The sequence below is a fragment of the Emydura macquarii genome, unplaced genomic scaffold (assembly GCF_026122565.2).
Source record: "Emydura macquarii macquarii isolate MOO-44397 ecotype Brisbane River unplaced genomic scaffold, CSIRO-AGI_Emac_v2 contig_2422, whole genome shotgun sequence".
In the NCBI taxonomy this organism is placed as follows: domain Eukaryota; kingdom Metazoa; phylum Chordata; order Testudines; family Chelidae; genus Emydura; species Emydura macquarii.
Genome location: NW_027132559.1, coordinates 4,020,276 through 4,037,444, shown reverse-complemented (window position 1 = coordinate 4,037,444; position 17,169 = coordinate 4,020,276). Strand labels below are relative to the sequence as shown.

General features: G+C 42.8%; 1 protein-coding gene across 2 annotated transcripts in view; it reads left to right on the top strand.

The window, feature by feature from the left end:
- Positions 1-17,169, top strand: part of NOD1 (nucleotide binding oligomerization domain containing 1) — a 41,217-nt gene extending 24,048 nt beyond the window's left edge. Inside the window, exons 5-12 of one of the 2 annotated variants that reach the window (XM_067561815.1) lie at positions 628-711; positions 1,991-2,074; positions 2,985-3,068; positions 4,241-4,324; positions 8,729-8,812; positions 9,698-9,781; positions 11,643-11,726; positions 13,165-17,169. In XM_067561815.1, the coding sequence (XP_067417916.1) occupies positions 628-711; positions 1,991-2,074; positions 2,985-3,068; positions 4,241-4,324; positions 8,729-8,812; positions 9,698-9,781; positions 11,643-11,726; positions 13,165-13,231 (655 nt within the window). In that variant the 3' untranslated portion in view covers positions 13,232-17,169. Of the gene's footprint in view, positions 1-627; positions 712-1,990; positions 2,075-2,984; positions 3,069-4,240; positions 4,325-8,728; positions 8,813-9,697; positions 9,782-11,642; positions 11,727-13,164 lie in introns of those variants that run through there. The other variant, XR_010922329.1, reaches the window with a different exon arrangement.

The following is a 17,169-nucleotide window of genomic DNA, read 5'->3' as shown; positions in this document are numbered from 1 at the left end:
TTTTTCTGAAACAAAATACGTTGGAGTATTTTGTTTCATGAAAAAATTCAGTGTTTTGACTTTTTGTCCCAATTCAGGGCAAAAAAGAAATTTAAAAATTTCCTGTGGAATGGAAGTTCTGTGTTTTGACCGCGGTTCACTAGAGCATACATATCATGACCTTCAGAATATGCATCTGTACTCACCTGTTTTCTAGGCTTTCACTGAGTATGGGGACGGATGTTTAGCAGATGACTTGGGATCCATGGAGGAGTTGGATTTTGCTGGGATAGGTATTGTTGTGGGGATGCCAAGCAGAGCATCTCCTGTAATTACAATAAACTGTGGGAAGATATGGATCTGTCTGTGGACTGTTGAGCTATTGAATTTTTCTGCTTTTAATTCTGTGTACAGCAGATAGAGCATTAGCTGGGAGTTCTGTTTTTTTAAAGTGAAAGTTTTTAAAACCGAATTCACATTTTTTTAATGGCTTTAATACATTGAGGTATGATGCTCTGTTAAAATGTCAAAGGAAAATGTGTAGCTCTCCAGCAATCCATGAAGAGGAAGCCATAGAATATTCTGTGGCTGGTGAACTGTTTGTAATCGGTCCTGATCAGCCATCGATTTCCTTCTGTCTTATTTTAGGCTGAGTGTCAATCAGGTCACAGATCATGGAGTAAGAGTACTTTATGACGAGCTCTCCAAGTACAAAATTGTGACTTTCTTGGGGTATGTATCAACTGAGAACAGCACCAGAGATGATTGTTACATTACAGCACCTTTCATCCTGAATGATCCCCTCAACACTAACAATCCTGACACTAGCAAATGCAGGACGGAAACCCATGCAGCCCCATTACAATATGCCTACACTGCAGTAAAAGAGCTGTGGCTGGCCTGGGTCAGCTGACTTGGGATCACAGGGCACAGGCCTGAGCCCGAATGTTTACACTGCGATTTTATAGCCCCAGCAGCCTGAATCAGCTGTACCAGGCCAGCCATGGCTTTGTCCATGGCCCGGGTCTTTTATCGCAGTGTAGACATACATACCTGTAGTTTACTGAACCTGAAAATGGCCGATTTTGTAAGGCAGCATTTTGTGTCATAGTGTAGTGGGATGTGACGTGGGTCTCTGTGAGACAGCGCGGCAGGAGAGGGAAAGCCATTTCCCCACAGAGCAGTTCTTCTCCTGTCCTCCTTGATCACAGGATGGACTCCTACCAAAGGCAAACCTTGCTCATCAGGCATGTTCAACGTTGCAGCTAGTATATGACTTCCTTTGTCTTTATCCACCTCCAGTAAAGTCATTTCTTTCTTCTATACAAAGTAGATATAGCTTACAAAAGAGAAGGGCAGTGAAAGGGTCATCTTTCAAGGCGTCATGTTTACTGGATCTTTTTGTATAACTACACTTATCCATGCAGAAAACATCAATTTCCTTAAAGACCTAAAAGAAAATCAGTTTTAGTCAAGTTTGGGGTGGTGGGTCTGTTAGCCTTTACTTGCTTTTGGTTAAATGGTGTTACTACTTTAAGAAAAGTCAACGTAAGTCCCAAGAATTGCTTCCTTCCATCAATGCCCTACTCCCAGTGTATTTACTCAGTTATCTGACCTTGCAGTGTGAGGAACAGGCTGTATTTGCAGAGGGCTTTCATGAATCTAATAAAAGAATGAGTACATATTTTGCATGGTGTCTGGTTTCAGAACTTTTATGTAAAAATATTTTTATATTGACACAAAATATGGAAGCTGGGTTTGCTGGAAGAGATCATTTACGTTTCTATTTATAAACAAACACCTTCCTTCAAATAAATCCCAGTCTGGTCATCTTACATTTTATAGCTCTTTATTATATTAGTATCCCCACCTCTAAAAAGAAATATTTAAATCCTTGTACAGGGCTCTTATAAAGATAGATACTCTGTGTGTATATCAAAAGCATCCAGGTTGCATATATTCAGGCAACAGCAGAAATAATCTATTTTTACCCATGTGATTTTTCTTTAAGCTTGTACAACAACCAAATTACTGATGTTGGAGCCAAATACGTTGCAAGACTCATTGAAGAATGTTCAAGCCTTACATATGTGAAGTATGTCCACGATTTTTCCTTGTTATGCTACATGGTACCATAATTAGGGTAAAAGGGAGAGAAAGAAAAGTTTTACTTGAATAAAAGAAAACACAGGTATATGGAGGTTTGCAAAGTTATGTACGTCCTTATAATATTCTGACAACTGTTACGGCTGCATTCCTTTAATACTTAATCTTTACTAAAGCCTGCTTTGCACAGTAGGGGGCATTCACCTTTATGCAAAGGGTTAGCACAAGACCTATACTCCACTTACTTCCTGTTTTGAGTGCTTGAGAGGGACTTTAGTAGCTCATAAACCTGGTGTTAGGGCCTCTGCATAGGGATGAATTCCCCCCCTTGTAACTAATTTCAGGTTTGCTTAGGCCTGACCTTTTCATGAGCACAGGGAAGGAATTTATATCAGTATCACATTTCAGTGAAGGAATTACCAAAATTGAACTGGTGAATCATTACCAGGGAACTTCTGCAAAGTTGGAATGCCTAGCCATGCATAATGTCAATTTTCATCCTAAAGTTAAGCCACATTAACTTGTAGCTTAATTATTTTTAACCATAGAAAGTGAAAAGAGGCAACCGAAGCAATGTGAGCTAGTGGAGTGAACACAGTACTGGGAGCCAGAAACTCTTGAATTCTATTCGTGGCTCTGCTGCTAACTTGTTGTGCAGCCTGAGGCCTAAATTTTGCTGCCTAAGATGATTACTTTTGGTCTTTACCTTATGACCAAAAGTTTAAATGTATGCAACATTTTAGTTCATGGAAATTTTCAGTATCTGTAATTGACCGCCGCAATTATCTACCATGGAGTTGCCTGTTAGGGTCAGTGCTTAAGCTGGGGTTCAAATAGCCATATAGATGAGCTGGGTTTTTTAAGAGCTGCAGTTTAACAATGAATATATTTTTATGCAGAATAGGAGCAAACAAGATAACCACTGAAGGAGGGAAATGTCTTGCCCTTGCTATCCAGAAGAGCAAAACCATGTTTGAAATTGGGTAAGTAAAATTAGTTCCTGCCTGGCAGGATTCTAAACGTGACATCAGCTGGGGCTGGCAAAGGCACTGTGACAGTCTGTGGCAGCTGAAGAGTGTAACAATGACAGCCTCCAGGGGTCCAGAGCCAGGTTCACACTGGCAAACTAAGTATGTGCCTATGGCCTAAATTCACATGGAGGGCCGAAAATCATAGGCCAGCATCCTTTGCCGTCGCTGCCCCCTCCTTGCCCTGCCCAGGGGACATTGACCACCTGCAGCAGCACCCACCACCCCAGCCTGGTACAGAGGGGAGGCCCCAAGCGGGGAAGGGATGCAGAGCGAGCCCTCTCTGCACTCATCCTACTGCAGCAGCTTCTGTCCCAGATGGCTGGATCCTGCTTCCCGCTCTAGGGGTTGTGACCTGATGTGTGGAGTTGCAGCACTGCTCGGATTGGGCCCAGCTGTGAGGAGTTATCGCCATCTCACTAGCAGACCACCAGCGGAGGTTCCTGGAGATTTTAGTCTCTGCGGTGGCGGTCTGCGGTTGAGATGACAGCTACTCCTCTGGCCTGGTGCGGTGGTAGTAGAATTATCACCATCTTATCTTCACGTGGTACTGAGGATGGGAATGGGGCTGGTTTGTATCCACCTCCATTCAGGACCTGGACCTTGCACTGGTGTGGGGTTGGGATCAGGGCACAAGGAGCCTCTCCCCCTGCACATGTCCCACGTGGCTCGGGTAAGGGCCAGGTACAGTGACAGTCCCTGCATGCAGAATAACAGAGAGACTGTGCTAAGCACCTCAAAGGGGGCAAGGAAAAGACAGGCTTCTGCTCTCTCCACCCACACCAACTCAGAGCAGGATCAGCATGCATGGGAAAGTATCCTGTAAAGGGGTGTAGCTGCAGGTAGCTCCCCAGCACATATGGGGCTCCAAGAGAGATTCCTGTTGAGGCAAACTGTCTCCCAGTGCTCCCTCCAAGCTGTGCCTTTAAGGCAGAATTGAACCCACAGTGCTCAGTCCTGCAAGGTGCTGAGAATGGCACCTACAAGGATCAATGGGAGTGAAGGGGGCCAAGTGCCACACAGGATTGGAACCCTGGTCAGTAGCGTAAGGCCACTGGGGAGGGGGAAGTGTGATAAGGGTGGCACTAGATCCCGCTCTTATTTCTCTCTCTTTCTTTCCCTGCCAGAATGTGGGGTAACCAGGTTGGAGATGAAGGCGCAAAGGCGTTTGCAGAAGCGCTGAGGAATCACCCTACCTTAACAAATGTGAGGTAATAAATCAGCTCTACAGAACACCTGCCTTTCAACTGTGCTTTGAAATCAGAGCTGATCGCAGGAGGCTTTATCTGAGAAGTCCACTTAGTAATTCAGCCATATCTCTGTGTGGTAACAGGCCACTGAGTCAAACAAGAGGCTAGCCTGATTTCTGTGATTAGGTGGGATTTTCAGTCATAACAGAGGCTGTAATTTGTAGGTCTGCCATTTTCTCTTTTTTTATGCTCCAAATGACAGCCGAGGGCTGCTACTTTGCACTCACTATTCATAGTCCCTTCAACCGCTGCGAAGAAATGCAGAAAGGTGCCATGCTCATTTGTTAGCGCTTGGCTCTACTTTGTACTGGTGCAAATGACTGCACAGGTTGTAGGGTGATGGTGAATCAGGCTCCTGCTGTGCTGAATACTAGTAAAGTGTGCTCTCTTCTGGGAAAACAAGTTGCTTCTGTACCTTTTCTTAGACTGTAAACTCTACAGGGCAGGGGTCATGTCTTCGTTAAGTGTTTGGTACACAATATAAATAGTAATGATTCATGAGAAAATGTTGGTGATGCAGTTGGTGATGCAGTATCTAAGCTTGAGCTAGTATTTGAAAGCACTAAAATGTTTGAAGTGGGCAATGTAGGGAGAAGCTAGCACTGTAAATCTCATGACTCATCTCAGACCTATTTGTTTTAATGTTTTCAATCCTCATTGTGAATTTTAAAATAATTTTCATGGCCACTTCCCATTTTTGGTGCATGGTTCCTTTTATTTTTGATTCACTGTTGTCAGTTACTTTTTTTTTTTTTGTCTCCTGGTTCCACTAAACTTCATGGCCCTCTCTTGAAAGACAGAGCAAATATTCTTGCTTGCCTTCCCCACAAGATGGTGCACTTCACTAATTTCTTCTTCAGTAGAGAAACAGTCATTGTGGTTAGGACTTTCAGGATCTCTGTAGAGCTCGCTGCTGCTGTCTCAGACTCAGTAATTTCATAGCTATAACGCTACACTGTTTTCTGTGGGCAGATGATTGTCTTAAATGAAAACAAACAATGAACAGCTGCAGTGACTTAGATTTTTGTTTAAATATAAAAGCTACCTGAGAGCCACCTTTTCCTCACTGCAGAAGTCCTCTAGAAGTCTTATCTCCAGAATGATGCACCTTGAGCCAGCATTAGGCTGGGGTATGATTGTCTGGCTGGGACTCTTGGTCTGGGACAAATCTGTTCATGAATTTAGTGCTTACAGAAACAAAAAAGATGATGTGCGCTGGCAAGCTCCAGGCATTGCATGTGCAGTTTGAATTCTGCCAATGCACTTGCATCCATCTTGTTCTTAGAATCATAGTATTAGAAAGGACCACGAGGGTCATCTAGTCTAACCGCCTGCCAAGATGCAGGATTTGTTGTGATTAAACCATCCAAGACAGATGGCTAGCCAGCCCCCCTTTGAAAACTTCCAGGGAAGAAACTTCCACAACCTCCTGAGGCAGTCTATTCTATTGTCCTACTGTTCTTACAGTTACAAAGCTTTTCCTGAGATTTAATCCAAATCTGCTGTGCTGTAGTTTGCACCCATTGCCTCTTGTCCTGCCCTCTGTGGCAAGACAGACCAAAAGTTTTCACCATCTTTCAAATATTTGAAGCCACTTTCATGTCCTTTCTTAATTTCCTCTTTTCTATACTAAACATACCCAGTTCCTTCAGCCTTCGCTCATATGGCTTGCATTCCATCCCTTTGATCATCTTTGTTGCTCGCCTCCAGATCTTTTCCAGTTTCTCTACATCCTTTCTATACATTGGTGACCAAAACTGGATGCGGTACTCCAGCTGAGGCCTAACCAGCGCTAAGTAGACCGGTACTATCACCTCCCATGACTTGCGTGCTATGCTTCTGTTAATGCAACCTAAAATTGCATTTGCTTTTTTTGCATCCTCATTGCCTTGTTGACTCATGTTGTGAGCCACCACAACTCCCAGATCCTTCTCAGCAGTGCAACTGCCAAGCCAGTTTTCCCTCATTCTGTATTTGTGCATTTGGTTTTTCTTCCCTAAGTGTAGCACCTTATATTTGTCTTTGTTGAATATCATTTTGTCGTCTATAGCCCAGTTCTCAAGTTTATCAAGATCCCTCTGAATTTTAGCTCTACCCTCTAAAGTGTTGGCCTTAGTTTGTGTCATCTGCAAATTTGATCAGTATGCTCTTTATTTTACATCCAGGTAATTAATAATTCTTAATTTACAGTACTTTAATCTTGTTCTATTTATTGAATACCCATTAGTGTCAATGGGGCTATGTCAGGGTTTGTTTACACACAGAAGTTGCACTGGTCTAACTTAAGTTGTTTTAATTCAACTGGTCCGCTTACCTGGTTCATTCCAGGAAAATTGATGACAACTTGGTGAATTGCATTTGAAGTTCTCAGTCACTTGCCAGCTGACATTCCTGATGCAGTTCCTCTCCCCAGCATTTGAGCCAGCGGGCTAGCCCTGAGAATACTGCAGATAAGTGTTGACAGATTGTCAGCAACCAAATGCAGCATCATCAACGATTCTTATAACAGACCCAACCATTTGTGTACCTGGCTTTGGTTTGTCATGCTGTTCATGGGCCCTTCTGAACCAATTTTGAACAGTCCAGGGTCAGGGTGCACCCAGCCTTTACACCTAGGGTTAACAAGAAGATCCCACATGCGGTTGAGGCCCATACAGACAATGTCGCACATCCTGACGCCTTCCCTCTGACCTGATTTGATGGTGGTCTGAGGCCTCTGCACTTTGCTGATGAAGCTGCTTCAAATAGGCTCGGCCAGCTCCACACCCACGAAGAAGAGAATCAACGGGTGATACTTTTGTGTGTGGATCCTCTTGTATCGATTTAAGCCTGCCTCACAGCAGTTTAGCTTGCACCTGTAGAGAAACAAATTCCCCAGGTTGTCCGTGGGCCTGCTCCAAAGCCCAGTAAGTCAATAGAAAGACTTGTTGATTTCAAAGGGCTTTGGCTCAGGCCCTAAATGCTGTGTAAAGTAGTGTGGTCTTTGTTCTCCCAGGCTTGTCCTTTCATTTCATTGAGCGTCGGAGCCCAGTGTGCTCATGGCTAGTTCAGAGTCTTGACTGCTGGCATTTGGGAATCAGCTGGAAGGCCTGACTGCGCATGGAGGTGTTCTCCCCTGCCATGCTCACGTGCTTTCCTCACTTTTTGCCTCCTTCCTTGTGTTGTGTTTGAATCCAAGGAATGAGTGGTGGAGGATCACTTGGAACACAGAAATATAGTTTGTTAGTAAATGGTCCTGGCTCTCCACTTGAAAAGAGTCTCCCCTCCCCCTTCTGCATTAGTTATATGAATTCGGTTTACTATGTCTGATGTAAAATAGATACCTGTGATTTGATTTGAATTCACTGATACCCAGTGAAAATGGTGGGTGAAATTCACTCCTGTGCAGCCAGCAGACACAAAGCCTTTGCACATGTAAATTCCCCAACCACCTGATTTTGAACATTCATATATGAGTTAAGTGGTGCCTAGGCCTCATGCTCTCAGTCTGCTCAGGAGTGAGCTCACTCTTCGTCCCTGCAATACTGCCAGCTCATGTTTGGCTTCTAGAGGGACTTGGAAGAGCTGCTTTTTAAAGACCTGAAACTTGGAGCTTAGTACTAGACAGCTGCTCGTACCAAAGTCTATCTAAAGAGAGAGGGAAAGATTTAAAAAGCCTATGATCTGCACTGAACACTGTGTGTCTAAACAAGCCTACATTTACATATGCAGTTGCAGTGTGTGTTTGCAAGAATATCTAGGCATCTAGGAGTTTGAATTCCCCATTTACAAGCTATAAATGACCAGTTTTCACATAGAGTTGTGGTAATTGCATCAAACACACCTGTACTGTTGAGCGCATGCCTTGATCAGGGCTGGTCCTAGGTGTGGGTGAGCAGCACAGTGTCCTCCAGGGGGAGGCTCTGCTGCTGGCGGCAGCGGGGGGGGGGGGGGGGGCGGGGGAGGGATGGGATTCTTCTTTTGCTCTGCTGATTGGTTGGCTGTGTGTTTGTGTTTGGGTTTTTTTTGGCTTAGCTACTGGTGGGGATGGCACTGGTGCCAAAAACATTTTCCACCCTGGCACTCAAAGCCACTGGTCATAATTCAGCTGCCAGTCCCGTAAGTACAACTCGCTGTTGCCAAACCTTGTGACCTGTGTAGCAAAGGGCAGAGTAGGACCCAGCCTGTACAACGGTAACAGAAGCATCTAGTTAAAATGCTTTCGCTTGTAAAGTCTTAATTAGTTACTGTTTGTAAAGCCCTTTGAGCATGTAAAACACTATCTAAATGCCAACTATTAGTTTTGATTTTAAGGCTATTCAGGCTTTTTGTAAAATGGAGATGCTGGCTCTTTTTATATATTCTTCTCTCTTATTTGCTTCACAGTCTTGCATTCAATGGCATTACACCAGAGGGAGGCAAAAGCATTGCTGAAGCATTGCAGCACAACAACTCCGTGAGAATATTTTGGTAATCGGTCTCCTTTCATTCTGTGGAAATACCAGCCCCCTTACTCCTTGTAAATGGGCTGCGAAGGAAAGCTGCAACTTATTTTTCATTGGGAAATTAAGATAATTTCATTTTCAAATGGGTGTGATGGTAAATGACGAATATGTGTTCTTTATGAAAGGTCTTTTCCAGAGTTGTGTTGGAGGGCCAGCTCTCATCTAACTAGGACAGGGATGTCTTCTAGAGCCGGAAATCGCATCCCCAGCTTGAAGTATAGACATACCCATAGGCCAGATCTACACTACAAACTTACATCGATATAACTATGTCACTCAGGGGTGTGAAAAATCCATCCCCCGGAGCGATGTAGTTATACCGACCTAATCCCCAGGGTAGACAGCGTTACGTTGACAGGGGAGAGCTTCTCCTGTCGACATAGCTACTGCCTCTCGGGGAGGTGAATTAACTATGTCGATGGGAGAAGCCCTCCTGTTGGCGTACTAGTGTCTTCACTGAAGTGCTACAGCAGTGCAGCTGCACCACAGCCTTTTTGTTCCCATGGATTTCAAGGTTTCTCCAATGCTATTCCCATGTCTGGACCTGCCCATGTCTTCCAGTGCATCTTATCCACCCTCTCATTCACACCCCCTTTCCATTCTGCGAGACCCACACATGCTCATACTTCAGTGACATACCATCACCGCCCCATTGTTAATACAAATCAAATAGGCAGTCTCTTTGCCTCTAATACCTTCTGCCTAGTGTATATTTATGTCGTGTCTTGTGTCCTGCTCAGGACAGGAACTGCTTGTGGCTTGTCCAAAGCTTAGTGCACTGTCAGCACTTAAATAATTGAGTAGCAAATGTCAAACAGGGGTTTCTGAACAAACATTCTTTCCCAATTAGGTTGACTAAAAATGCATTTGATGATGAAGCTGCAGAGAGTTTTGCAGAGATGCTGAGAGTCAACAAGAAACTAACACATTTATGGTAAGTTAGTTACACTTAGATAAGCAGGGGCTCTTTGGCAGTCATCATGTTCAAACATCAACTTCCAGGTCTATGCAGGCCCCAGCAAGCCATCTCTGCTATGCCTGGATGTGTTCAGGCACTCCTGGACTACATGGGTGACAATGGAGCTGCTGGTTTGCATTGTTTTTAACTTTTGAAAAAATGTGCATAAAGTTGGACAACTTAACCTGCATTGAGGTGCCTCAGTAAGCATCCTGATTTTTGGAGGTGCTTAGCACCTGCAGCTCCTATTGCAAACAGTGGAAGCTTTGGGCAATCAGCACCTCTGAAGATACAACGGGGCCTTGATTTAGAGTGCTTTGCGTTAAGCAACTACATTTGAATATTGTGGCCATGGTTTATTATAAATCTGCCTTAAAATAGTGTGAGCACAGCACCCTTTGGCCCCGTGCATGGGCGCTGCTGCCAGCAGACAGGTTTATATCCTGGCTTACTTGGGTAAGCCACCTGATGCTTCAAAATGGGAAATTGACCACGGTAGATATTTGCACTTGAGACTGAGCCAAACATTCTTCCAATAGCTGAAAGCATTCACAAGATTTCCATTTGTTGACTAACTTCAGAAAGTTCTTCAAGGCAATTCTTCCTTTTTTTCCCCCCAAGAGAGAGTTTTGAGAATTAATTTTATTTTCTAGCCGAGTCCTGAATCTCTGCCAATCACGTGGGTTTATAGAGTATGTGGCATATCATGACAAACTACAAGGTGGGTGGTGTTAGCCTCGACTGAGTATTTTTATAGTATTTCAGCGGGGGTGGTTTTTGAATTTGAGACAACAGTTCTACTCCATAGTAGTTAATGAGGATCTCATTCTGTCTCAGTTTCTATACTTGTGTGTTTTTCCATTTCAACTCTTACATCAAGGGTAGTTTATGTCTAGTAAGAGGATCATCTCACCTATATATTACTGCAGATACATTTCTTCATAATCAAATCTAAGACTAGACAGAACTCCATTTGGAATTAATAACCATAGCTCATAGTCCTGCTTTGAGCAGGGGGTTGGACTAGATGACCTCCTGAGGTCCCTTCCAACTCTAATATTCTATGATTCTATAACTAATTTGCTGGAGGGGGGTCACCTGTGAACAATATGTGGTGCACATTTTTTCCCCTTCACCCACAAGAGGGGGACTATATTGACTGTATTTCATCCCTGGCATAAGCAGTTACAACTCCTGTTGACTTCATTGGGAGCTGCGCTTGCTTACCCTAGGGCTGAATTTGGTGCAGTCTCCCTAAAGATCCCAATCCTTGCTGGCCTGATATACGAGACACCAGGATTTAGAATTTCATTTGGATTGCTCACATGACAAATAGTGACCACTAAAACACCTGGCCTGTCCCAGGATTTATGCACAGAAATCCTCTGCCACTCCTTGAAAAGTCCTTGTTAAGTAGAAAATGTAATTATGATGGACTAAAGCAATAGAGTAAATAATCTATCAACGGATCCAGTGTTCATAATTCCACACGGCTAGAAATCAGCTCCCACTCATCGGACAACAGATGTATCATCAATTGTATAATTAAGATCACTAACCCGGAACCACACATACAAACCCTTTAAAAATCAAGCGACTCAGACTCTTGGCCTTGCTGCTAGAAGCACATCTATGGGGGGATTGATGCTGGCATGCCAGCCATGCAGATAATAATCAGAAACCACCTCTTCCTGGCAAACAGCCAACCCTGCTATCAGTGTCAAGCAGAGCTTACATCCTCGTATTGATTTCTGCATCAAACACAGAGTGTGCAGCAGAGGGTATGCTGCATGTCAGATCTAAACAGTTTGTTTGACATGACGTGCTTTATTTTTAGGCTTATCCAGAATCAGATTACAGCCAAAGGGGCCAAATACATCAGTGAAGCTCTCCAGGAGAACACAACCATTAAAGAAGTCTGGTAAGATCCCACTCCTCAGAGGGTTGCTTTGTAATGTTCTTGCCTCTCATGCTTTAACCAGGTCACTTGCAGTATTTTTTTTTTTTTTTAAACACAAGAGTTTAGAGCAAATTTCTAGGAGGGGAATATCGTATTTCTAGCCTATGGGATTCAGATTTTGAAGGACCCACTCATTCAAACACACCTATGCTTTGCACACGAGCAGTCCCTGAGCTAAGGGCAGGCAAGGAGGTGATGGCTGCATTTATTTAACATTAACCATTTGGTTCAGAGAATTTGTGCTTTGATTTTCATTGTTCAGACAGCACCCCATGCACAGTCAAGGTGCTAAGATACAAGGAGATCAACTTTTTGCAAGATTTGCTTGTTTTAAATTAGGTAGGCATCACATGCCATTCCTTCCGCCAGCTCCGAGGGGTGGAATAACTGGTAGAATTGGACTATTTTTAGCACTGCTGCTTTCAGGCCATGATTTTATACAACACGGACTTTTTCAAACAATGTATTTTTTTTAAGTGCCAGGCCACAAGTTTCCTGCTTTGAGAGATTGTCATCACCTGTGTTCCACTGCAGCAGCAACATGGGGGAGGTGTTCTTTTACAGAGCTGCTGTTGGGGGGACCTGTACGTACACACACGTTTTCTCTCACGCACCCACCCTCTGTAATATTTTCAGAGCAAGATTCCTAAGTCTATATTTAGGTTTCTGCATAAAAGTGGCTTGTTTCTCAGAGGTGCTGACCATCGGTAGGATTTGAGAATGTTCAGCCCTTCTGAAAACCAGGCTATTTATATTCAGGGGCCTAATTATGGGTCTAAGAGCCCAACTTTAAGCAGCTGCCTTTGAAAATGTTGAACTAAAGTAATGTCACTACTATTACTAAAGGAAACATCTCAGCAAATTCGGCTGCCCTTAGTATATTTTGCCCCTGTCAGGAGAATAAGAATAAATAAGGGTTAAAGGGTGAACAAGTCTCTTCATTTGGTTATGCTAGATTCCCACACCTTGGAATCTTAGTCAGCAGGACACCTCTTTTCATACTGGCCCTATTATAATGAAACATACCATTCACCTCATGGGCAGTTCAGAGCAGTATGGGATTGTCTTACTCCAGTTGCAAAGTCAGCTTGACCTGTAGGTCACAAACTTTTAATGCTGGCTGTTGGGTGCTCAGCACATTAGAGTACCTAGATATAAACTAACAAACTGAAATCTAAGTTTTTTAAAAATCTTGGCCCATGTGTCCTGTAATAAGAACTACAGTGTGACCTAGTTAGACCACACTCCCATTTTGGATCTGTCCTCAGGCATGCATATTTGGTAAGTGAATAGTGCACAGAGTCCAAGGAAACTTAGAGCTCCATTCCAAAAGACATGAAATTATTAAAAACTGCAAAATAAGCACATTCATTTTCATTTCCTTTTTCCCCTCTACTAGCTTAAATGGGAACCTGATAAACGAAGAAGATGCCAAATCCTTTGAAGAGCGGATTATTTGCTTTTGAGTGCATTCTTTCCAATTTGGACAAGCTCAGTATTACAAGTACTGTTACAGCACTTAGAGACTGCAGGGTTACCAAGGCATACATCTGCACTATGGGCCAGTGTTTAGGTTACGGGACATAGGAGAGTCTGATGAACTAGCTTTTTCAAAACACTTCCTCCTTCAGTCCCCAGTAAGGTGTCTGTGTTGTTACTCCCTGGTTTTGCTGAGTGGGATGTTGCTTTAGAAATGTATGTTTGTATAGTGCTTTGAAGATTTAAAGTGCTACGTAAGTGTAATCAAACCAAACTCCCTGACAGGTCTATGTACTTTGATAAATCAATATAGATGTATTATGTACAGACGTGTAAATAAGTCTTTTTATAAACTTATCTATGTTAGGGCTGTCAATTAATTGCAGTTAATGATGGAATTCATGCAAAATAATTGACTAGATTAAAAAATTAGTCGTGATTAATTGCACTGTAAAAAAGAAAAAATAAATAGTATTTTTCAATTCACCTCATACAATCCTACTCAGTCCTACTTCTTAAGACGAACAAGTTTGTTTACATTTACAGGAGATAATGTTGCCCACTTATTTACAATGTCACCTGAAAGTGAGAGCAGGCATTGTCGCTGGCCTTACAAAGTATTTACATGCCAGATATGCTAAACATTCATATGCCCCTTCAAGCTTTGTCTTATAAGCTCTGAAGTTTAGGTTTTTGTTTTTGAGTGCAGTTACATAAAATAAAATTCTATATTTGTAAGTTTCACTTTCATGATAAAGAGATTGCACTACAGGTGAGGTGTATTGAAAAATACTATTTATCTTTTTTACAGTGCATATATTTGTAATAAAAAATAATACAAAGTGAGCACTGTACACTTTGTATTGTGCTATGATTGAAATCAATATATTTGAAAATGTAGAAAATCATCCAAAAATAAATTGAAATTGGTATTCTATTATTGTTTAACAGTGCGATTAAAATTGATTAATCACGACTTTTTAAATCTTTCGACAGCCCTAATTTATATGTACAATTAAAGTTGCAAGATCTTGTGGAAGAGTCGCAAGCTCACAGAAAAATCCCCACTGGAACTAGAAAAGTTTGTAAGCATTTGGATATCATTAGTAGAAATTTAAACCAGCCATGCAGGGCACTTTTTGCTGTTGCCTTCAGCACTGATACCCTTTCCTGCCTGGTACTTGAGGTCTAATTTTCAGAGGAGTTGCTCCCACTGACTAAAGTGGAGCTGTGGGTGCTCAGCACGCCTGAAAAGCAGGATCTTGGGCTTTAGTTATTTTTAATACTTCTTCCTCCATATTGGAGCTGATTCGCACAACTTGCCCCAGGTATCTAGCAGCACCCTGTGACAACAGCAGAGTGATTTCTCCTGGTACAGTGGTGTGTCTAGAGACAGGTCAACGTAATTACAATGTTCATTTTGGGGGATTCTGGAGATAAAACTGAAGAATTAGCAGGCTGCTCTCTGCAAGGCACCCACTGCGCTGGCTGAGATACTAGACAAATTCAGAGTGGAAATTCAGCTGTACATTTTTAATGGTGAGAGTAATTAGCAAAGGGTCATGGTGGATTCTCCATCACTGAGTATTTTTAAATCAAGCTTAGATGTTTTTCTGAAGGAGCTGCTCTAGAAATTATGTTGGGGAAGTTCAATGGCCTGTGTGGTACAGGAAGTTAGACTAGATGATCAAAATGTACCCTTCTGGCCTCAATCTATGACTGGGGGCTGCTCTGGTGATGGCAACACACCAACAGCAAATTGTTAGCTATGTTAGGGAGAAAGGAGAATTAAAAAACTAATTGAGTTGAGCAGAAATCTCTTCCCCAGTGACAGGCAAGTGCTGGAATATGTAAGATTTCCATGTCAGTCCTATCTGAATTAACATTGAAAGTGGAGTTTAGGATATGGAGGGAGACTGGAATGACAAGACAAAATCTTGAGTTAAGAGTGAGAAGTAAAAAGATTTTCAGTAGGAACTAGTGATTTTGCTAGCCCAACCTGAGATGCCTTAAAGAAGCCTGATTTTCAGAGGCCAGGTGCTAAGTCATTTATGAAAATCAGGCCCCTTTTTACTGCATCTCAAGCAGTGAAGCACCCACCAGTATTAGCTTGGAAAAGCATCATCAGTTTTCCTTTAGTTAAATAAATGTTCGGTCATAAAGTGATTTTTTTTTTTAAAAGCCTGTGTGTGTGCTGGATTGTCCCTTTACTACCTTGCACACACAGCGAGGTGAGATGAAGGCTGGAATCTATGATGTAAGTTCTAGTAAAAACATAACCTTAGACATCCACCAAGTTAAAATATTTAAAAGGGATTTCTTTCTATTTTGGTCCTCCTCCACCTCTTTTTGGTAGCAGCATTCTCCTATTCCCCACCACCATCTATTCCCTTAGTCCCCAAAACATGCTTTAAAACATGATAAAGAAAAATATTCATGGTCATTATTTTCAGTGGACTTGTCTCACCAGCTATTTATTATGTCAATGATGTGGCTCCATGCCTTTGTAGCGCTATCTTGAATGATTTGTGCATCTGGGTCCCTTGTTTACTGAAGCAAAAAGATGCACAGTTAGAGATGTGGTATATTTTAGCAGTAAAAACATCTGCCAAAACAGTATTTAAAGCCCTGTTACAATGGCTATTAAAAAAACACTTTTGTCTTAGACCCTGTCTTCACTTACCTCTGAGATTCGGTAGCAGTCGATGGGAGTTACACAGGCTATGCAAAAAACTTGCATAACTCCCATCAACTTCTCTGCTTCTGTTCTGTGTGCCGTCCTCACTGCACTGCACCGGACAGGAAGACACAGCGCTACGCCACTTGCAAAGGTGGTCTGGATCGATTGAGCAGGTCTGCACTGACCGCTCAGTCGATCCAGAGCAATCGATCTGATGGCGGCGACTTTGCTGCCATTAGTGTAGCTGTAGCCTTAGTCTCACTAAAGTCTTCTCAGTCCCTCACCAGGAGGCAGATGCAACAAAAGAAAAACAGCAGCATGATCCTCAGAGGTAGCGAGGTCCCTTTGTTCCCACTGTGCTCAGCATGTCTCACGAGGTGTATTGATAGCAGAATTAAACCCTAGAGCAGCAGAGAGGAAAATATGCATTTTCATGTTCAAAGCAGCGTCCTCCTTGTGCTGACCAGTCATGGACGTGGAAATACAAAATGTCCAGGAATTTAATATGTTCGTTTGGGGCTTCTCCCTTCAACTTCCTCTGCGCTAGGGTTTAGACTAGTGTTTGACATTGTGGTGGTGTTTAATGCTGGTGCAAACCCTGTTTCATGCATACCTGTTACAAACCGTGGGCCCGATCCTTTATTGTGGGGCACTGTTCATTGAACTGCTCAAGGAAGCAAGCGCTGCATTGGACAGGAACAGGCCTTGTGGTAAGAAACCATCTGCTGTAGACCGTCACCCTGTCAAACACTCCTATCCACCCGACAGCTTCAAAGGAAGATCCATGTACAGCGAGCTGACAGGACAGGTCCTTGGCTGTGGGCAGAGGTCAGGCTGTCACAGCTGAAGCTGTAGCAGATTTCTGTCCCGAGTAGAGCTGTGACAGCGATTTATTTACCGCAGTTCTTCATAGCTTCAGCTCAGGGAGAATGTGGTTGCTGTGCGTGGAGAAGCTTGACTTTCCTGGCACAGAGCTTTGGGCTGCACTTTTTTCTTCATAGACATAATGGGCTATTTGCAGCGAGCTCTCAAGCTATGGGTTGGCCGCCTACAATAGAGGCCGTTTACACCAGAATTCAAGTCACTGAGAAACAGACATTTAGATTGTCATTAAATACATATTTTTACATTTGGAATTAGCAATTTACTCAAAAAAGTCCTTTCTACAGAACTGTGTATTTTTCCACTAAACCTGTGTTCATCCCTTTGTTAATAAATGGCTTTTTAAGAGCTTCTCTAGCTTGC